A 20,205-nucleotide genomic window follows, 5' to 3' on the forward strand; every position below is an offset into this window, starting at 1 on the left:
CCTGATTCCTCCAGCTCCGTTTTTCTTTCTCAAGATTGCTTTGACTATTCTGGGTTTTTTGTGTTTCCATACAAATTGTAAAATTTTTTGTTCTGATTTTGTGAAGAATGCCATTGGTAGGGTTTTTTTTTTTTTTTTTTTTTTTTTTTTGCGGTACGCGGGCCTCTCACTGTTGTGGCCTCTCCCGTTGCAGAGCACAGGCTCCGGACACGCAGGCTCAGTGGCCATGGCTCATGGGCCCAGCCGCTCCACGGCATGTGGGATCTTCCCAGACCAGGCACAAACCTGTGTCCCCTGCATCGGCAGGCGGACTCTCAGCCACTGCGCCACCAGGGAAGCCCTGTTGGTAGTTTGATAGGGATTGCATTGAATCTGTAGATTGCTTTGGGTAGTATAGTCATTTTCACAATATTGATTCTTCCAGTCCAAGAACATGGTATATTTCTCCATCTGTTCACCCTAACCAGTTAATATTGGGGTTCCTCAAGGCTTGGTCCTAGACCCGCTTCTTTTCACTCTAGTTGTGGGTGAAGAAGGAATTCAGATTGAGGAAGGCTTTTTTTGTTCGTTTTTTTGGTTTTAAAGAAAGGAAGAGGTTTTATTTATAAGCAAGTCAAGAGAATTGATTGTGAAGATTCCTGAGGAGGAGAAAAAGGGAATGGGATCTAAAGCTCAAATGGAAGGACAAGACATCATCTGAATGCTGATAAATGCCCTGGAAGGAGGTATAGGGTCAGGAAAGGGAGGATATTGCTGTGTCATATCCCTCTTTGCAGTCTCTCAAAGTTTGAAGACAGAAGACCCCTAAGCCAGCAGACCTCTCCTTTTCCTCCTTCCACACTGGAAGGGAGAGTCCACAACTTTGAACTGCAGAGGAAACAAAAGTATACTCATGGGGAATTGGCAGCTACTGCCAAGATGGTGTAATGGAACTTTGGAGCACATCAGGCCCAGAGGTGAGGAGAAAAGGAATACAGGAAGGTAGGCAGGGAAAGAAACTAGGGCCCTCTAGGGAAAGGCAAGAGTTGATGGGCCTCATAGTTGCTAATTACATGTTGAGAAGTAAGAAACATTTAGTCCTGTGTAGACAGTGAGGCTGAACTGAACCAAGCTTCAACTCACTAGAAACTTGGAATAACAGGCTTAAATGTAAGCAAGAGAGTCATTTGAAATGGAAACCAATAGGATGATCCTGCACATGGAATTCTCAGAATCTGAAAGGCTAGCATCTGGCCCTGGGAGTGAAAAACACACACACAGGCTATGGCTAACCCCCAGGAGTCAGCCGGTTATGTGTCAGGAGGCCCACTGGGCAAACATCAAGATGAAAGCCAGAATCAGCAAGGCTAGCTCAACTAGCAGAGCAGGAATCTGAGTCAGTAGGTAAGGTCTGGGATCAGGTTCTCAAATTACAAGTAAGCTTTCCCCATATTGGGAGGACAGGACCCTCTAGAGTGTATATCAAGCAAGTGTTGGGGACTATGGATTGAGAGACTGGTCCTTGAATACAGCTGTCTAACTGTGGGAATGGAAGGAAATCATGATCTCTAGGACTTTCCTTCTTACCTAGGGATTGCTTTGCTGTGTGGGAGCACTTGTCTATTTAAATCAGTTTCACACTGGACATCCTTCTCATATGGTATGTATGTACCACATGCATACACATGCTTATGCCTTTGGCTGGAGACTGGAATACAGCATAGCATAATGTTCAAGAGGGTGGACTCTGGAGTCAGACCACCTTGGTTCAAATCCTGGCTTTGCTACGTCTTAGCTATATGACCTTAGGCAAGTTAATTAACCTCTTCTGGCCCTTAGTTTTCTTATCTGTAAAGTGAGACTAGTAACAATACCTATCTTATAGGGCTGTTGTAAGAATTCAACGTGTTAAAGTACTTAGAAAAGTGACTGGCACAAAGTAAGTATTATATCAATATATATGATTATTAATAAGATGAGGTGGGGTGGCATTCTAAAGTCCTTGTTTTCTTCCAGTTCCCCTAGGTGGGTCCCATAAGGAAAAGGAAGGATTTGCTAAACCATTTCACTGTTGTTATTTCTGGTCAGAAGAGCTCAGTATTGAAAGAAGTAGAAGAGCACCTGAGAGTTTCCAATAATCCATACCTGGCTAGAATGAGAGGCTGAGAGAGAGCGGCTGAGAGATGTTCACCTGTCACAGCTCTTGTGGGTGAGCACTGATCCTCTGGAGTTGTGAGTTTTTGTAAGAGACACTCTTACAGCACATGTGGTTTCTGGTTCATCCAGAGTGGACCTCCGTGCCTCCTTGGTTTACCAGAAATATGGTTAACCTGATGGCTGTCAGATGGATGCACCAGAGGACCTTGATTCGTCTAAAATTGCTGAGTTTCTGGAAGATACACAGGAGGCTTGGGGCAGAGACCAGGGACCAGTAAAGGGCTGAGTATGATGTAGAGGGTGGGAGCTAACAACCTGTGATCTAACTGCCCCCACCTCCCACCTCAGCAAATCACTAACCACTAAATCCAGAAATCCATAGTGTTCAGAGTAGCTATTTGAGAACTGGCTGGAGAGGGTACAGAGAGGAGGGACAGGTTGAAGCCCCAGCGTATTACTTTTTAGCAGAAGGTGTGAGAGAGATTTCAAGGGGCATTGTGAGTAATAGGGGTTTTCTTCTCCTTTACAGAGCCCTTTTCTAGTCTCCGTAGTGACCTCCCATAAAGTTAAGCCAAATGGAGCAGAGAGCCCCTGGGTGGCTAGACAGCAGCTGAGCCATGGCTCCATTCCAGGGTCAGTAATCTCAGGAGAGACTCAGGAATGTGACAGCTGGCAGGGCAGAGGGAAAGGGGTGGCGGGTGTGGTTCAGCCCTGACAAATATTCCTGCTTCGAGGATTCTCAAGGTTAGCTGATATGAGAAGGAAGGTAGAGGAAGGGACAGCTACTCGAGGGGAGATATTTAGAACTGGGGTCCAGATTTTCCTCCAAAGGGGAGAGATGAAAGAAAAGAATTGGTGGATTAAGGGAACAGGCTTAGAGAGAGAGGGGGTGGTAATGGTTAAAGCAAGGATCAGATTCAGGGATTTGCTGGCAATAAAGAAAGTAGGATTTGAAGTCAGAGATCATGGGACTATAGAACTTGCCTCTTGACCCGTGACCCTCTTGTCTGGACTATTGACTATTATCCTATTACTAAACACCCCATCTATCTCATGCTTTTGCAGTGTGGACAGACCTCTTGTGATGACAGCATGCCAGTGTGGAAAGTGTCACCTAGCTAACTACTGGGTTATTACATTGATCATGTGCCCAATATATATATATATATATATATATATATATATATATATATATATAGACTACAGGAAGATCATGGGAAAAGAAAGAGTAATGAGTGGCCCATCTCCCAAGAGTCTCAGGAACAACCCTTCCTCTCATGGAAACTTTTTGGTTTTTTTTTTTTTGGTCAAAGGGGGACTAGCAGGAATTCCATAGGGTTTGGGGAACACCCTTGTGCATGTTCTTTCAGATTTTTAAATAAAAATGTACATATACATAGATAAGCAATCAATATATTTTACAAAAATTGGACCATATCAACTTTTCTTTTTAAATTTAATTATTTTTGGCTGCGCTGGGTCTTCGTTGCTGCGCGTGGTCTTTCTCTAGTTGTGGTGAGTGGGGGTTACTCTTCATTGCAGTGTGCAGGCTTCTCATTGCAGTGGCTTCTCTTGTTGTGGAACACGGGCTCTAACGCGTGCGGGCTTCAGTAGTTGTGGCTCGCAGACTCTAGAGCATAGGCTGAGTAGTTGTGGCGCACGGGCTTAGTTGTTCCGTGGCATGTGGGATCTTCCCGGACCAGGGATCGAACCCATGTCCCCTGTATTGGTGGGCATATTCCTAACCACTGCACTACCAGGGAAGTCCCTGGACCATATCAACTTTTAAAAACATTACAGCAGGGCTTCCCTGGTGGAGCAGTGCTTAAGAATCTGCCTGCCAATGCAAGGGACACAGGTTTGAGCCCTGGCCCGGGAAGATCCCACATGCCATGGAGCAACTAAGCCCGTGTGCCACAACTACTGAGCCTGCACTCTAGAGCCCGCAAGCCACAACTACTGAGCCCATGTGCCACACCTACTGAAGCCTGCTCCTAGAGCCCATGCTCCACAAGAGAAGCCACGACAATGAGAAGCCCGTGCACCGCAACGAAGAGTAACCCCCGGTCACTGCAATTAGAGAAAGCCAGCACACAGCAACGAAGACCCAACATGCCAAAAAAAAAATAAATAAAATTATAAACAAACAAACAAAAAAACATTAGAGCAGAAATTAACAGAACATTGTAAATCAACTATACTATAATAAAAATGTTAAAAATAATAAAAAAGATTAGATAGTTATTTTATAACTGTCTGCTCTCTCCAGTACTTTGCAAGATGCTAGGAATACACAAATCACAAGATTTGAAAAGGCGGTATAAATGTGACCAATATATCCTTTGAAAATCACACATGATCAATAAAGCCATCTTTGTTTGGCCCCAAATTTTAACATCCAAAAAGATGGAATTGTCCATCTACCTAACAATTTTTAAATTTGTAATTTATTTAAAAATGCACTTCCATATCAAATATAGCACTGCATCAGCGTTTTTCATCTTTATTTATTCATTTATGGCTGCGTTGGGTCTTTCGCTGCTGCACGTGGGCTTTCTCTAGTGGCAGCGAGCAGGGGCTACCCTTCGTTGCGGTGCGCAGGCTTCTCATTGCAGTGGCTTCTCTCATTGCAGAGCACAGGCTGTAGGCGCGCGGGCTTCAACAGTTGTGGCACATGGGCTCAGTAGTTGTGGCTCGCGGACTCTAGAGCACAGGCTCAGTAGTTGTGGCACAGGGGCTTAGTTGCTCTGCGGCATGTGAGATCTTCCCGGACCAGGGCTCAAGCCCGTGTCCCCTGCCTTGGCAGATGGATTCTTAACTGCTGTGCCACCAGGGAAGTCCCAGCGTTTTTTATCTTAATAATTTTTATTTTACTTTAAATTATTATTTTTTCTTATTTCCCCCTAACTTTCTGTTAGAAAAATTTATCAGAGTTGAAAGAGTTGTTCAATGCACATCCATATCTTTTCCAGCTAGATTCAGTAATTGTTAATATATTAGCATATTTGTGTCAGCATGTGACGGTATTCAATCTTGTGGACATAGCACAGTGGCTAAGAGTGTGGAGTTTGTCTGCCTGGGTCCCAGAGCCAGTTCCACTGTTTTCTAGTAGTGTGGCTTGACCTTGAGCAATATCTTTAACATCTCTAAGCCTGTTTCCTCAACTATAAAATAGGATGACATCTCAGAGATTTCAGAGGATTAAATGGGATAGGGTTTGGCACGTAATAAATGCTCAGGAAGTATTATTTGGGTACTTGTTTATCTCCTCACTCAGCCTGGAAGATAGGGACAATATCTTGACTGGTTTTACTTTATTTTTTTTTTAAATTTTTGGCTGCGTTGGGTCTTCGTTGCTGTGCGTGGGCTTTCTCTAGTTGCGGCGATCAGGGGCTACCCTTTGTTGCAGTGCTCGGGCTTCTCGTTGTGGTGGCATCTCTTGTTGCGGAGCATGGGCTCTAGGCGTGCAGGCTTCAGTACTTGTGGCATGCGGGCTCAGCAGTTGTGGTGTGTGGGCTTAGTTGCCCCATGGCATGTGGGATCTTAGTTCCCTGACCAGGGATCAAATGGGCATCTCCTGCATTGCAAGCCGGATTGTTAACCACTGGACCACCAGGGAAGTCCCTTACCTGCAGAATTTGACACAATTAATCACTCTTGTCTCCTTGAAATATTTTCTTCATATGGCTTCTAAAGTACTATAATCTCTTGACTTTTCTCCTGGCTTCTTTTCAACTTTTCTTATTGATTTTTCCGCATTTCTACAACCTCTAATCACCGGAATGCCCCAGGATTTGACCATTTTCTCCTTTTTATCTGAACTCACTCCCCTGGTGATCTCACCCAGTCTCATGGCTGAAATGCCAATCACATCTTAATAAATGTCTAATTTATATCTCTAGGCAAGAGCCTTCTCTTTAACTCATCTTGAATATCCAACAGCTTATAAAAACATCTCCTCCTGGTAGACAGTGGACTTGAGGAGGGGGGGCGGGGGGGGAAGCTGGGACAAAGTGAGAGAGTAGCATTGACATATATACACTACCAAATGTAAAATAGCTAGTAGGAAGCAGCTGCATATCACAGGGGGATCAGGTGCTTTGTGACCTCCTAAGGGGGTGGGATAGGGAGGGTGGGCTGGAGGCTCAAGATGGAGGGGATATGGGGATATATGTATACATATAGCTGATTCACTTTGTTATACAGCAGAAATTAACACAACATTGTAAAGCAATTATACTCCAATAAAGATGTAAAAAAAAAAAAACAAAAACCTCCTCCTGGATAATTAGGTAGGCAATCTCAAACTTGTCCAAAAACAAGCTTCTGATCCTTTCCCTAATACCTGCTCCTCCTGCTGTCTTCTTCATTTCAGGAAATGGCAATTTCATTTGTTTTCATTTCCTCAGCCCAAAAACTTTGGAGCTGTCCTTGAGTTGTCTCACTATGCCACTTAACCAATAGTCGTAGCTTGAAAATACAGTTGGCCCTCTGTGTCTGAGGGTTCTGCATCTGTGGATTCAACCAACCAAAGACTGAAAAAATATATTTTTTTAATTCCAGAAAGTTTCAAAAAGCAAAACTTGAATTTGCTGCAAGCCAGCAACTATTTGCATAGCATTTACATTGTATTGACAACTATTTACATAGCCTTTACACTGTATTAGGCATTATAAGTAATCTAGAGATTTTAAAGTATGTGGGAGGATGTGCATAGGTTATATGCAAATACTTGCCAATATACAAATAAATGTCATTTTATATAAGGTACTTGAGTGTCTGTGGATTTTGGTATCCTCGGGGGTCCTGGAACCAATCTCCTGGGGAATCTGAGGGACAATTGTATAACTAGAATCAAACCACTTCTCACCACCTCCACTGACACGTTCTGATCCAGCAACAATTATTTCCTGTCTAGTTTTCTGCAATAATCGCCTAACAGATTTTTCATCTTCCTCCCTAATGCCCCTTATGTGCAAATTGAAAGTCTCTAATGGCTTATCATTACCCTTATGATAAAAGTCAAGCTCCTTAAAAAGACTCCCAAGGTCCGACAGAGTCTGCCCCCACTCCCAGTTATCTCTGATCTCATCTCCATCTGTCGTTCCTCCTTCCTCCTCCTCTCCACTCCAGCTACATTGGATTCGTGCTATTCCTCAAACACGCTAGTCACGCTTCCACCCCAGGGCTCTTGAAATGTCTTGCCCACCACCTACAGCCCTTACTCCTTTATCTCCTTCAGCTCTTGGCTCAGATGCCACCTTTCAGAGAGGCTTTTCCTGACCACTCTGTATAAAACTGTATTTCTCCATTCCCACCTGGCAGTCACTACCTCCCTTCCCTGTCTTTTCTCTATAGCACTTATCACCACTTAACATAATAATAATTTTGTTTATTCATTTGTCTCTCTATATCCTAGAATGTAAACTCCATGAGGGCAGGGTTTTTTCTGTTTTGTCCTCTACAATTTCCCTAACACCAATCAATACTTGTTGAATAAATTTTGATGACTTTTCTCCCTCTCTCTGATCTCAAGACCCACTTCTTCAAAAGACTAAGGGATGTACCTGGTAGTAGGAGGGCTTGAAAATGATGATGGTGAGTCTACGGGGATGGCACCTTAATACTTCTGTGAATATCTAATATTGTGATTTTTCTTTTCCAGCTTAACACCAAAACATCCCCAGCAACCAACCAGGCAGCTGGCCCAGAGGAAAAGGGTGAGTGGGGGTGGGCTAAGCAGTTTGTAGAACAGGTAAATATAGGGACATGAAGACAAGTAGGGCTGTAAGCCTGGAAGCTCCTAAAGTCAGATGTAACAGGAATAAGAATGTGATAAGTGAAACAAAGCACTAGGTTAGGACTACTATATCTGTAAACTTCCTTCCACTTTTTCCTAAGAAGTAAACCAACTAGAATTTACTCTTTGATTTTAGAAACTGGCTCTGGAATGCTTGGAAGCAGGTACAGTGATAGGAAGAAACTCATCAAATAATCCCAGCCTCTGTCTCAATCAGAACTTTAGAGAAAACAGGGGAAAGTGAGTGTGCTCTGTGACTCTGAACTGTAGGATTTAGGAATAAGTGGTGATAGAAGACATTTGTCATCTTGGTTCAAGATTTGCAAAGCTCCTGAGTATCTACTATAACTAATTCTCAGCCTAGGTACCCTGACTCAAGCTTCTGGGAGAGTTATCAGGCATTCCTGGTCCTAGCAAAGATTGGGGGACCTCACGGAATCCAGTAGAAAGTGGACTTTAACCACTGTATTTGGGGCCTGGGGAAAGGGGCTGGGGCAATTCAGGTTTACTCATTAATGAATCTCTCAACTATCTGCAGGGAGAGCTGGCAATGCCAAGAAGGCTGAGGAGGAGGAGGAGATTGACATTGATCTGACAGCACCAGAAACAGAGAAGGCTGCCCTTGCTATTCAGGGCAAGTTCCGGCGATTCCAGAAAAAGAAAAAGGATCCCAGTTCCTGAATAACCAGCCTTACCCTTCACCTTGCTCCCTTCCCTCCCCTTCTCTACGGCTCTGACTCCCATGTATCTTTGTCTCTTTGTCCCTCAAGCTTCTCGTTGAGGCAAGTTCAACACTTATACATTATTTTCTCTGGCCCCTCAAGCCATCACAGCTGCAGAGGCACAAGGAACACAGGGAAGATGAAGAATTCAACAGGCAGCCACTTGCTTAAGGGTGGAACGTTTTCTCCTTGGGATACAGCTCCTTGATCAGTACCTGTGCCTGCCCTATGAGGTTGAAGAGCAAGAGGATTTGAGGTTGAGAGAGGGACCCCTGACAATGTGGGAGGGAGGGAAAAGCCTTCAGAGTACGGTGCCCGAGGGTGGGGCATATGCCCTGTTCCACTGGTTACAACATTCACACTTCAGGTAGCATTTTTTTACCTTCACATCCTTCTCATCAGGACCTCAACTTCCCTCCTATGAGCTAAGCCACAGTGGGGACTGGAGCCTCCCTTTCCCCTGGGCAGACCTAAATCAAACTGTTCCCATGTTAGTGCATGCTCAGTAGATTAGTTCCAAGGAAGGGAGACTGGGACTGGTAGAGACAAGGAAAAGTTTCCTTCATTGTCTAGTCTAGAACCGTAAGGGGCAGAAGTGGAAGAGGTTCAAGGGGCCACAGGCAGGGAAATGGGAAGATTTGGGAAGGAAATCGCCAGTTGATTTGGGAAGAAAAGAAAAATGAAGGAGGAGGAGATCTCTAAGGACACAAGTTACTGCTGGTAACTATATGAAGAATTCTTGGGGCTTTGTTAACCTGCCTACCTCTAACCCCTCATGCCTAGCCACCCCTAGAAGCCACAAAAACCAAGTGACCCTTGTAGTTCCCACCTGCCCCACTGTGGAGTCAGAGCAGAAGTGGAACAGCCACTCTATGTGATTTTAGCATGTTTAATACTTATGAAAACAATAAACAAAATCCTCAAGTGGGGCCATTTGACCTGTACTTCTGTTCTTTCTTGGGAGGAATATGAATATAAGCTTGAGCTGGCCTCAGGGAGGGTGGTAGAGCAACTGCACGGATTACATGATGGCTCAGGAAACTAACACAGACCGAAGCCCTCTCCTACCTTCCTTCCCTGACCTTGTCCTCACCTTGATTCACCACCCACATTGTCTCTTTCTGCTGCTATTTCCATCCCCGGTGCTCCCCTACAAGGGTGCTCATCCCCTTCCAGCGAGCACACGCTTGGTGGATCTGCCTCTGAAAACACACCTGATCTTCCCTTCCTCCCTCTCCCCGAATGACCTGTACTAGCTGTCCCTCCTGCTTTGTCTTCCTCCCACGACCCTCCTCCCCTCCCACTGTTTTATCAAACTTAGGATAAGAAGCAGATGACTCTGGGTCAATAGTGAGCACCGCTGTCACGCTGAAGATTTTAAGCCATGAATAAAATGATGGCTTATATTGCTGAGAAATGATTTCTATACATTGAAACCAGAAGCCAAATGCTGGAAGGTCGAACAAGGAATTCTTTCTCTCCCCCATTCTCCTCACTTCTTTTTTTTTTTTTTGCGGGCCTCTCACTGTTGTGGCCTCTCCTGTTGCGGAGCACAGGCTCCAGACACACAGGCTCCAGACGCACAGGCTTCGCGGCCATGGCTCACGGGCCTAGCCGCTCCGCGGCACGTGGGATCTTCCCAGACCGGGGCACGAACCCATGTCCCCTGCATCGGAAGGCGGACTCTCAACCACTGTGCCACCAGGGAAGCCCTCTCCTCACTTCTTAGTACTGATTTAAGAATACAGAAGCTGGAACCATGCAGCAGCTCTGAATACGAAGCAAGGAACAATATCCCTGAAAGCAACCAAATTACAAAGTTCATCCATGCCTAACAAGCCATGGCTATAGACTATCAGGAGGATTCAACAGTAATTCATGGGAAGGCCCTCTTCTGTTGCCAGAGACGAGATGGAAATTTTACATTTGAAATCTGTTCTGAGTGCAGTATAGTAATAATGATGGTGGCTTTTAGTCCTGGACTCAGGGGCAACTAAAAGGATAGCCTCATTGCCACACCAGGTGTGTGTCCAGGATGTCCTGGTAAAACAGGAGGATTCCCTGTTCTCTGGTTCCGTGGACACAAGATGGGGATTAACTGTACTGCACCTTGGTCTGCCCCTATTAACACTAAAGTAAAACAGGTACTTCCCGTTCCTGGTGATATGAGCTTCTGAGAGTTGGCTGATGCTAGGGCAATAGTGGCATTCTCTGTCACCAGCCCTCTCCTATAGACTCTGCTGCTTGGAGGATCCCTGCTGATTCGTTTTTTGCCGCACTGATCTGGAGCATGTTTTTTTTTTCCCTTCACTACCACTAGCTCCAGGGTATTATTCTTGTCCTCATGTGTATTTTAAAGAAAGAGCATGGTAGCAATAACATAGTCTGTTGCTTTGGGAAAGAGTTTGAACGGGAAAGAAAGGTTTAGGCATCTTTTGCTGGACCAGTAGTAGTTCTCAGTAAAAGTTCTGAAAGCTGGTTTCTCTCTGCCCAGGCTACTTACTTCTACCGTAGGGCACTCAAATTGAGCCTTTCATCTCTGGCATATGTGTAACTCCTCCTTGGGGCTCTAGAATTCTGTCTCCCTGCCAGAGACACGATCCTTGAGTACTGATCACTGAGAAATTATTCCTGAGTGCTTTGTTCTGTGGAGCAAAAACCACAAGTCTTTGAGGGATTGGTGAATACTCATAATAAGTGGTTTAGCAGAAGACACACGCATTAGAAACAGTCGAGGAAGAAAGCAAATGCAGTTGTCACATCTATATCACTGATAACTCTTTTGGTACTTTTTCTCTGTGTAGGAGTGGCAGAGCTGGGAGTAGAGTCTTGTCAAAAGAGAAAGAGGTCTGGAGATCTGAGCGGGGGATACTTGAAATATGTTCCCAAAGCCCAAACTTGGAGGTGAAAGTCTTGGGAGAAATTCAGGCAGCGAGAAGGACAAGTTTCCTGCTTCCCTGGACAACCTACTTTCAGGGACTTGGTGTCATTGCTGGGTAGGGCTCTTGACCTCTCCTTGAACTTGCCCCAATATAGAGCCATCTTTTTCCACTTTGATCTCTTCCATCTTTTACTCTTACACTTAACCCCTGTCCTAATGTCCTTTTGGGGAGCTTCCCTTCCTGTCCACCTCTGCCTCTCTCTGTCTACCCTTGCTGTGTTTCCCTTATTTCTGGAGTTGTTTTCAGTGGGAGTGGCAGCTTCTTTGAGCAGGGGCTGTACTCATCCCTGAGAACAAGTTCTCACTGGAATCACTCTCCAGTGAGCTGATGTCTTCCAGTTTTAATTATCTGCTATCTGTGCCTCTGAAAACTGAGGGTTTATGGGTCAGGTGGTTTGTTAAGATGGACATCACTGGTGCCTACTGTTCTGGTTTTTTGGGTGGTAGCCCCGAGTCCAGATCTGCAAAGGCAGAAACTCACAATCCACAGATGTTCAGAAAGTCATCCTGTTCCCAAGCCTTCAGGAGAGGCTTCTTCATTCCCTCCTTGACTACTTCCCTCCTCCAGCCATTGGGTTAGGGTGGCATTGACAGCTCTCCCTCCTGCTCTCAGGATTCTAGTCTCCCCTTGGTATAACACTACTGCTACTACTAATAGGCCTTTCTTATTCCCTAATCACCTAGATCTTCAAGAATGAAGCAAGAGGGCCATATCCCCCAGATCACTTGAGTATTACCTGCACGTAATGTTCCGTTGACATAGGTTTCATCATGTTCGTCCCCCAAGTTGGGGTAACACCCTAGCCTTATGCTACCTTCAGGGCATGAATGGTGATGACAATGGTAATATCTAGATTTGTAAAGTACTGTGTGCCAGACCACGTTCCAAGCAGTTTTACATATGTAAACTCATTTAATTCTTACAACCCTATGACATATTATTTCCCTTTTACATATGAAGAAACTGAGGCACAGAGAGATTAAATAACCTTCCCAAAGCAAGTGAATAGGTGAGTTAGTATCAGAGCTCAGGTAGTCTGCCTCCAGAATCTGGGCTCTTTGTACCACCTTGATGAGGGACTGGATGACTGAAGAGTAGAGAGCTTTGTTGTCGAGGACGTCCTTCAGACTAGTTTAGAGGGCAGAGAGGGCCAAGCTTCCCTTAGCTGAGCCCAGGCATATCTACTTGGTCCCTCATAGCCCACACAAGTAAGACCTAGACCCTCTGTGGTCCCCCATATTTCTAGGGGACCACCAGCTCTGGCTTTACCTGATTGTACTGCTAGACTCCTCCCAGAATTCTGTCAGTGGCTTGATCGCATCCAGCTGCCTCCCCTGGTGCTCCAAGGAACATAGGGGCAGGCCCTCTGGAATTAAAGGTGGTTTGAAGTGAAATGGCTAGAGAAATGGGGCACAGAACTTGGCGGGTAGGGCTGATACACATGCCCAGAAAAGGAAGAAGAGTCAACAGACTCACATTAGGGTATAAAGGTGAAGAGATGTGGGCATCAAGAAATGAAACCAAACTCTTCTCTAACTCCTGGGAGGGCTCCAGGTCTCACTTATTCCCCAAGCCAGTTCTCAACAGGAGGATGTACTGCCCTCTAGGGGATGTTTTGGAAGTCCATGGGAGTATTTTTTTGGTTGTCATGATATGTAGGGGGGTGGGGTGGGGATGGGGGAGGGTTTCCTGGTATTGAGCATTCAGGGGTGAAAGATGCTAACCATACTGCAATGACCAGAATAGTGCTGCACAAAATAAAATTGTCCCACATCCCACATGTCTTTTAAAAATACCATTGTGTATTAATGTGAAAAACCTGTTATAATCACAACTTCATTTTACATATGAACACAAAGTACTTTTTGCACCATTTTAAACACTGGATTTTCAGAAATGCAACTAACATGTAGATTGAAGGAACTTATAATGTGTTTTGTTCAGAACTTTATCATGAGTTGCTTACCGTTTCAGAAATCCACGTCATCAATGACAATACTGCTTATGGTATTTGAGTCACTGATACATATGCCCCTATCAGTTTGCATTAGTTGCTGTTGTATTTACAGTGATTCTACGTGTAGGTTCAAGTCTCTACTATGTTATATGCTTCCAGTGTAGTTATGCCTGAACATTACATATTAAAATACAATTTTATTATAAATTAATCTTTTTTTCTCCTTTGTAATACGGTTAGAGTATTATATTTACTTTTTGAAATTATGTTTATAGTTTATATTTACATATGAATATCATTCCTGGATAGTAAAATGGGCACTGTGTCTGAGGGGTTTGGGAACTGTTGCCCTAAGCTTTTGGAAAGCCATGCCCAGCACTAGCCTGAAGATTCAGGAATTCATCTTTCCCCTGCCTCCACCCTTTTTTTTCTCTAAAAGAGGCCCCCAAACCTTACTGCCAAGCTGTAAGTCTTTACCATGAGCTGAACACTCAGAGAGGGACCACAGGATAAACAATGGGGACTCAGCTGGAAGCCACACTTAATGCCTAGAAAGGAAAGCCTTTGCAGGACAAAAGGATCATGTCTGTGTTGTGATGATGTCTGAATTGCGAAGCAGACAGTAGTAGACGGAGATCTGAGCTGTGGGCAAGTTAGGCCCTCCTGCCTGAGTGTGTACTGGGGGAGAGGTTCCCCACTTGCTTCAACTGAACAGAAGAAAAAAAGGGAGGAAGAGGATGACTAGGAACTAACATGGATGGGGCTTCTACTCTATGCCAAGTACTTAGTGACATGGTTTACATATATTCTCAATTTCTTCTTTTAAGTGCACCATAGGATAGATATCAACTTAACAGAGCTCAAGATTCCACAGTCACGTTATTTGTCCCAGGTCACAGAGAGCTTCAACAGGAATTAAAGCAGGACTGGTTTGATCCGTGTTTTAGGTTGCCAAAAACAGGGGTGAGTTCCTCCTTTAGACCATTCCTAATTTTTGGTTCTTTTAGAATAAGCAAAGAGGGACTTCCCTGGTGGCGCAGTGGTTAAGACTCCACCCGCCAGTGCAGGGGACACAGGTTTGAGCCCTGGTCCGGGAAGATCCCACGTGCTGTGGAGCAACTAAGCCCGAGCACCACAACTACTGAGCCCGCGCGCCTAGAGCCCGTGCTCCGCAACAAGAGAAGCCACCGCAATGAGAACCCTGCGCACCACAATGAGGAGTAGCCCCAGCTCGCCCCAACTAGAGAAAGCCTGCGCTCAGCAACGAAGATCCGATGCAGCCATAAATAAATAAATAAATTTTAAAAATGCTTTAAACAAACAAACAAAAAAATCTTCTAGATGACTCCAAAGCTGAGTGCCTAATATGTCAACAGCAGAGACCAACACTGAGTCCCTAATATGTACTGCTCCCTGGGGGGACCAGCCAGGCACTTGATGTCAAGTTAATTACATTGGATTTCTTTCATCATGGAGGGGGCATAGATTTGTCTTCACTGGAATAGACGTTTTGGACATGAATTTGCCTTCTTTGCTCATAATGCTGCTGCCAGCACCAACACGGGGAATTCACAGAATGCCTATTCATAGTTATGGCATTCCCCATAGTATTATGTCTAATCAAGGAACTTATTTCATAGCAAAGGAAGTTTAGTAATGGGCTTGTGCTCATGGAATTAAGTGGTCTTACCATGTACCCCATCATCTGAAAGCAGAAGCTTATTTGAAACGTGGAATGGTTTACTGAAGATTCACAGCAGCAATTGGGAGAAAATACCCTGAAAGAATGAAGTTCTGGCTTACAAGATGCAATATATGCTTTGAATCAGAGACCATTACATGGTGTTTTCTCCTCCATGACCAGAATACAAGGGTTCCAGAGCCAAGGGGTAAAAGTGCGGGTGGCTTTTTCACTATTACACCTAATAACCAACTCACAGAATTTTTGTTTCTCGTGGTAACTTTGGGCTCTACTGGTTTGGAGGATTTAGTCTCCAGAAGGAGAATGCTTCTACCATTAGACACAATGGTTCCATTGAATTAGAAGAGGATACTGCCACCTGGTCATTTTGGGCTCTATACATCACTGAACCAAGAGGCAAAAAAAAAAAAAAAAAAAGATTACTTGGCTGGCTGGTGTGATATATCCTGATGACCTAGGGGAAGTTGGGATGCTGCTACACAATGGGAGCAAGGAGAGCTATTTCTGGAACCCAGGAGATTCTCTGGGGCACCACTTAGTACTTCCTTGCCTAAGAGTAAATGTTAATATAGCAACCAAAAAAAAAAAAAAAAAACAGATAGGACAGACCTTGAGTCAGAAATGGAAGTTTGGATCACTCTACCAGGTAAAGAACCCTGATTATCTGAAGTTCTGGCTGAAGACATAGGAAATATGGAATGAGTAGTTGAAGCAGTTCATAGATATTAATTATAACTTCTTGACCAATTACAGAAATGAGGACTGTGGTAACTTGCAATATTTTCTGTTTGCTTGTTTTAGATATGTGTTTGTCTAAATTAACCATTTTATTCATCTCTCCCTTTCTTCCCATTTTTATGTTATTATACTAGTTGCTGGAAGTGAACTTCACAATTTAATCTTTAGGTAACAAAAAATTGAGTGGAACTCTGGGTTTAAGGAGTAACTAATATAGCCAGAGATGGACATGATGACTGGTGGCCTGTTTGAGGAACTGTGAAAAGCTCTGTGTTGTAGTCTGACTTTACCTCCCTTCTCCAACTTCACTCCCAAACATAAATATTTGTCCAATTTCTTAGATGTTTTAAGGCAGAGCAGCAAATTCATGTTAAGGGTGGTTGGGCAGGTAAGGAAATGAGAGTAGTGAGAATTCAGGCCCTATCTAGAGGAAAAAACTATATTCAGTTCAAGATGATTGTTGCCCTGTGACGCTCAAATGTAGCCTTAATTTAAATAAACAAACACACTTCGTGTGAGACAAACAAAAGATGTCTTTCTGGTTGTTTCAATCTCTACTTTAAAAAAGTCATGCAGGGCTTCCCTGGTGGTGCAGTGGTTGGGAGTCTGCCTGCCGATGCAGGGGACGCGGGTTCGTGCCCCGGTCTGGGAAGATCCCACATGCCACGGAGCAGCTAGGCCCATGAGCCATGGCCGCTGAGCCTGCGCGTCCGGAGCCTGTGCTCCCCAAAGGGAGAGGCCACAACAGTGAGAGGCCCGCGTACCGCAAAAAAAAAAAAAAAAGTCATGGAGTTTTCAAATACTAGGAGAAAAACCATTAGTGTGTTTCAAGGAAGCCAAGAGATAAAGTGTTATCAGAAAGAGGAAGTGGCCATTAATGTTAAATGCTGCTGAAAGGGTGAGGACGACTGAAAAAAGACCATGGAATTTGGCGAAATGGACATCATTAATGCCCTTGGACAGGAGCAGTTTCAGTAGAGTGATGGGGACAGTGTGTTGAAGGGAGAATGGGAGGTAGGAGATAGTGCCTTAGACTTGTTCAAGAAGTTTTGCTATAGAGGGAAGCAGAGAAATGGGACACTAGCTGAAGATGCGAATAAAGGAGATATTAGATTGTTATGTGTAGGAAGATATTTCATTTGTGTTGTATTTTTCTCCACAATTACCAAGTGTCTTTTGGTTTCATTTATAATATATTCTGCCATTAAAGAGGTTCAAGATTTTATGTACTTCCTTTAAGATTTCTGGACTTCCTGTCTTATTTAAAGGCCTTTTCCATTTGAGGATTAAATGAATATGCTTATTTCCTTCAGATACTTGTATTTTATTGCTTAATATTTAGATTTTATTTTATTTTATTATTATTATTATTTTTGCGGTACGCGGGCCTCTCACTGTTGTGGCCTCTCCCGTTGCGGAGCACAGGCTCCGGACGTGCAGGCTCAGCGGCCATGGCTCACGGGCCCAGCCGCTCTGTGGCATGTGGGATCTTCCGGGACCAGGGCACGAACCCACGTCCCCTGCATCGGCAGGCGGACTCTCAACCACTGCGCCACCAGGGAATCCCAGTACTTGTCTTTTTATGCCTGGCTTATTTCTCTTAGCATAATGTTCTCAGTTCATTCATGTTGTAGCATATGTTACAATTTTCTTTCTTTTTATAGCTGAATAATACCCCATTGTATGTATAGATATACCACATTTTCTTATCCAGTCATCAATTGTCCAGGAACCTTTGGGTTGCTTCCACATATCAGCTATTGTGAATAATGCTGCTGTGAACATGAGTGTACTAATATATTTTCAAGACCCTGCTTTTAATTTTTTTTGGATATATACCCAGAAATGGAACTGCTGTATCATATGGTAGTTTTGTATTTAATTTTTTTGAGGAACCTCCATACTTTCCATAGGGGCTGTATCATTTTACATTTCCACCAACAGTGCACAAGGGTTCTAACTTCTCCACACCCTTGTCAACACTATTTTTTTTTTTTTTTTTTTTTTTTTTTTTTGCGATATGCGGGCCTCTCACTGTTGTGGCCTCTCCCGTTGCAGAGCACAGTTTCCGGACGCGCAGGCCCACTGGCCATGGCTCATGGGCCCAGCCGCTCTGCGGCATGTGGGATCTTCCTGGACCGGGGCACGAACCCGTGTCCCCTGCATTGGCAGGCGGACTCTCAACCACTGCGCCACCAGGGAAGCCCTGTTTTGTTTTTGATAGTAGCTATCCTAATGGGTATGAGGTGGTATCTCATTGTAGATTTCATTTGTATTTACCCAATGGAATCTATTAGCTTTTCTATTAAAATGAATTTGGGTTAATTTTTCTTTTAAGAGAAATGGAAGACAGTCCTTGAAATAAATGGAAGCACTCTGGGTTTTGGCAAAGCTGCTGTTAAAAATCTTATCTTTAATCTCTTAACAAGGTGAAGAATTGACTTGTGAGAATCTTGGGTTTTTGCTATCAGTAACCACCAAGGGAAAAAGATATATATGTTTTTCCATAATTATTTAAGGATTCCAGGATATTAATGGTGTACCATTAGCAAACCAACAAACCAGCTAATGAGCTATTAATATTATACCTAAAATGCACCAACAAAACAAAGTTGTGTGTGCATGAGTTTGTAGGGGTGAATGAGATTAGTGCTAGTTTGTAACGTAATCCTTCAGGCAAGATTGAGAAACATCTTTAAAGGACTGATCCTCAATATCTTAGTTGTATATCAATTTATAGTTTACAAAGGTTTCCATACACAGGATGGAATCATATGATTCTTACAAAAGTCCTGGGAATTCAGTAGGGCAAGTATCATTATCTCAGTTGTTTACAAATGCAGAAACAGGCTTACCTAAGCCAAGTGACTTGCCCTGGGTCAGCTTGTGAGTGGCTGTGATATTTTAAAAATATAGATCTTGGTGAAGAGGGAATCTGTTATAACCCATGTAAACGCAGAGCCTGACACACAGTTTAGCACATAGTACGAACTCTGTGTACTATAGTACAAACTCACTGAATATTTGTTGAATGTATGAATGTGTCTTATGAGCCTATTTCAGAGTTCTTTCCATGATACTATGTAACCCCATGCCATGAAATCAAATTCTTAACAACTGAAACCGGTTGGGGAGAAGAAGGAGTTGGGGAGGAGAGGGATTGGGGAAGGTGGGAGGTTGGGGATGGGAAAAGGGGCAGGGATTATTCCCAGAAGAATGAGGAAATTGGAGATGGAGGCAGCAGCTTCTGGAAATGTCAGTGTTTATTAAACATTTAAGGAGATTTGGGGGTTTGAGAAGAAATATACAGAATGTAGAAAAATCCTAAGAATCCCCTGTGGCTAGGAGTGCAGCCTCTCCCCTTTCCCCCTTGTTTCCTATTTGTTTTTCCTGCTTTTTCTTTGGTTATTTAAAAGCTATTTCTTAAGGCTCATTTGTCCCCTCCTCAACCCCCTCACCTATGAAGATCCTTTGTCTCTCCCTCTCCTTTCCCGTGGCCTTGAGTCCCAGAACAGTGCTCCAAAGTGGTCAGGGGGCACCATTCCTGTAGCTGAGGTTTGAGGATCAGGGGTCCCTCTGCTTGGGCTGGCTCTCCGTTAAGGATTTAATGGGGGGGTGGGGAATTGCCAAAGCCACATGACGTCATTGGTACTCAGTCATGGGGGGAGGGTAGAGCATGGGCACAGATCAGATAAACAAACAAACAAACAAACAAGAATGGATTAAAAAATAAAAAATAACTAACAACCTAAATAAAACCTGAAGGAGAATCTGATCTGGGTGACCTGGGTGTTAGCTGGGAGGGCAGAGTCTGGAGCTGGGCCACCTGATGGAGGGGAGGGAGGGTCAGAGAGAAGAGGGTCAGAGGGACAGGCTAGGTGGTGCAGGGGATGGGAATATCAGGTGGCTTGGAGTTGAGGCAGGGGGTAGCAAGGTCCCTTTCTTCTCAGCGCCAGAGGAACGGGCACCAAACACACAGTCCCTGGGGCAGGTGAAGCATAGGATGGAGCCCTGGGCTTCCAGAAAGCCAGGGGGTGAAGGTGGGGGAGAATATGAAGTGCCTGGGGAATGAATTTTGGAATGAAACTTACATCTCAAAGGGAAGTGAGGGCAGGGCAGGGCTGGGGAGCTAAGGAGGAAAGCACCTAGACGGAGGATAGAGGAGCCTAGGTCCCCCTTTTCTGGAAGGGCCTTGGTGGGGGGGGTGA

At 44.2% G+C, this 20,205-nt stretch overlaps 1 protein-coding gene across 1 annotated transcript; it reads left to right on the top strand.

Annotated features, from left to right (window-relative positions):
- Positions 1-926: 926 nt before the first annotated feature.
- On the top strand, positions 927-8,617 carry PCP4L1 (Purkinje cell protein 4 like 1). The gene is made up of 3 exons (XM_060088351.1): positions 927-956; positions 7,802-7,856; positions 8,475-8,617. The coding sequence occupies exons 1-3, from the start codon at positions 927-929 to the stop codon at positions 8,615-8,617; spliced, it is 228 nt and encodes a 75-aa protein (XP_059944334.1).
- Positions 8,618-20,205: the final 11,588 nt, after the last annotated feature.

Source organism: Mesoplodon densirostris, chromosome 2 (assembly GCF_025265405.1).
Source record: "Mesoplodon densirostris isolate mMesDen1 chromosome 2, mMesDen1 primary haplotype, whole genome shotgun sequence".
NCBI classification, from domain to species: Eukaryota; Metazoa; Chordata; class Mammalia; order Artiodactyla; family Ziphiidae; genus Mesoplodon; species Mesoplodon densirostris.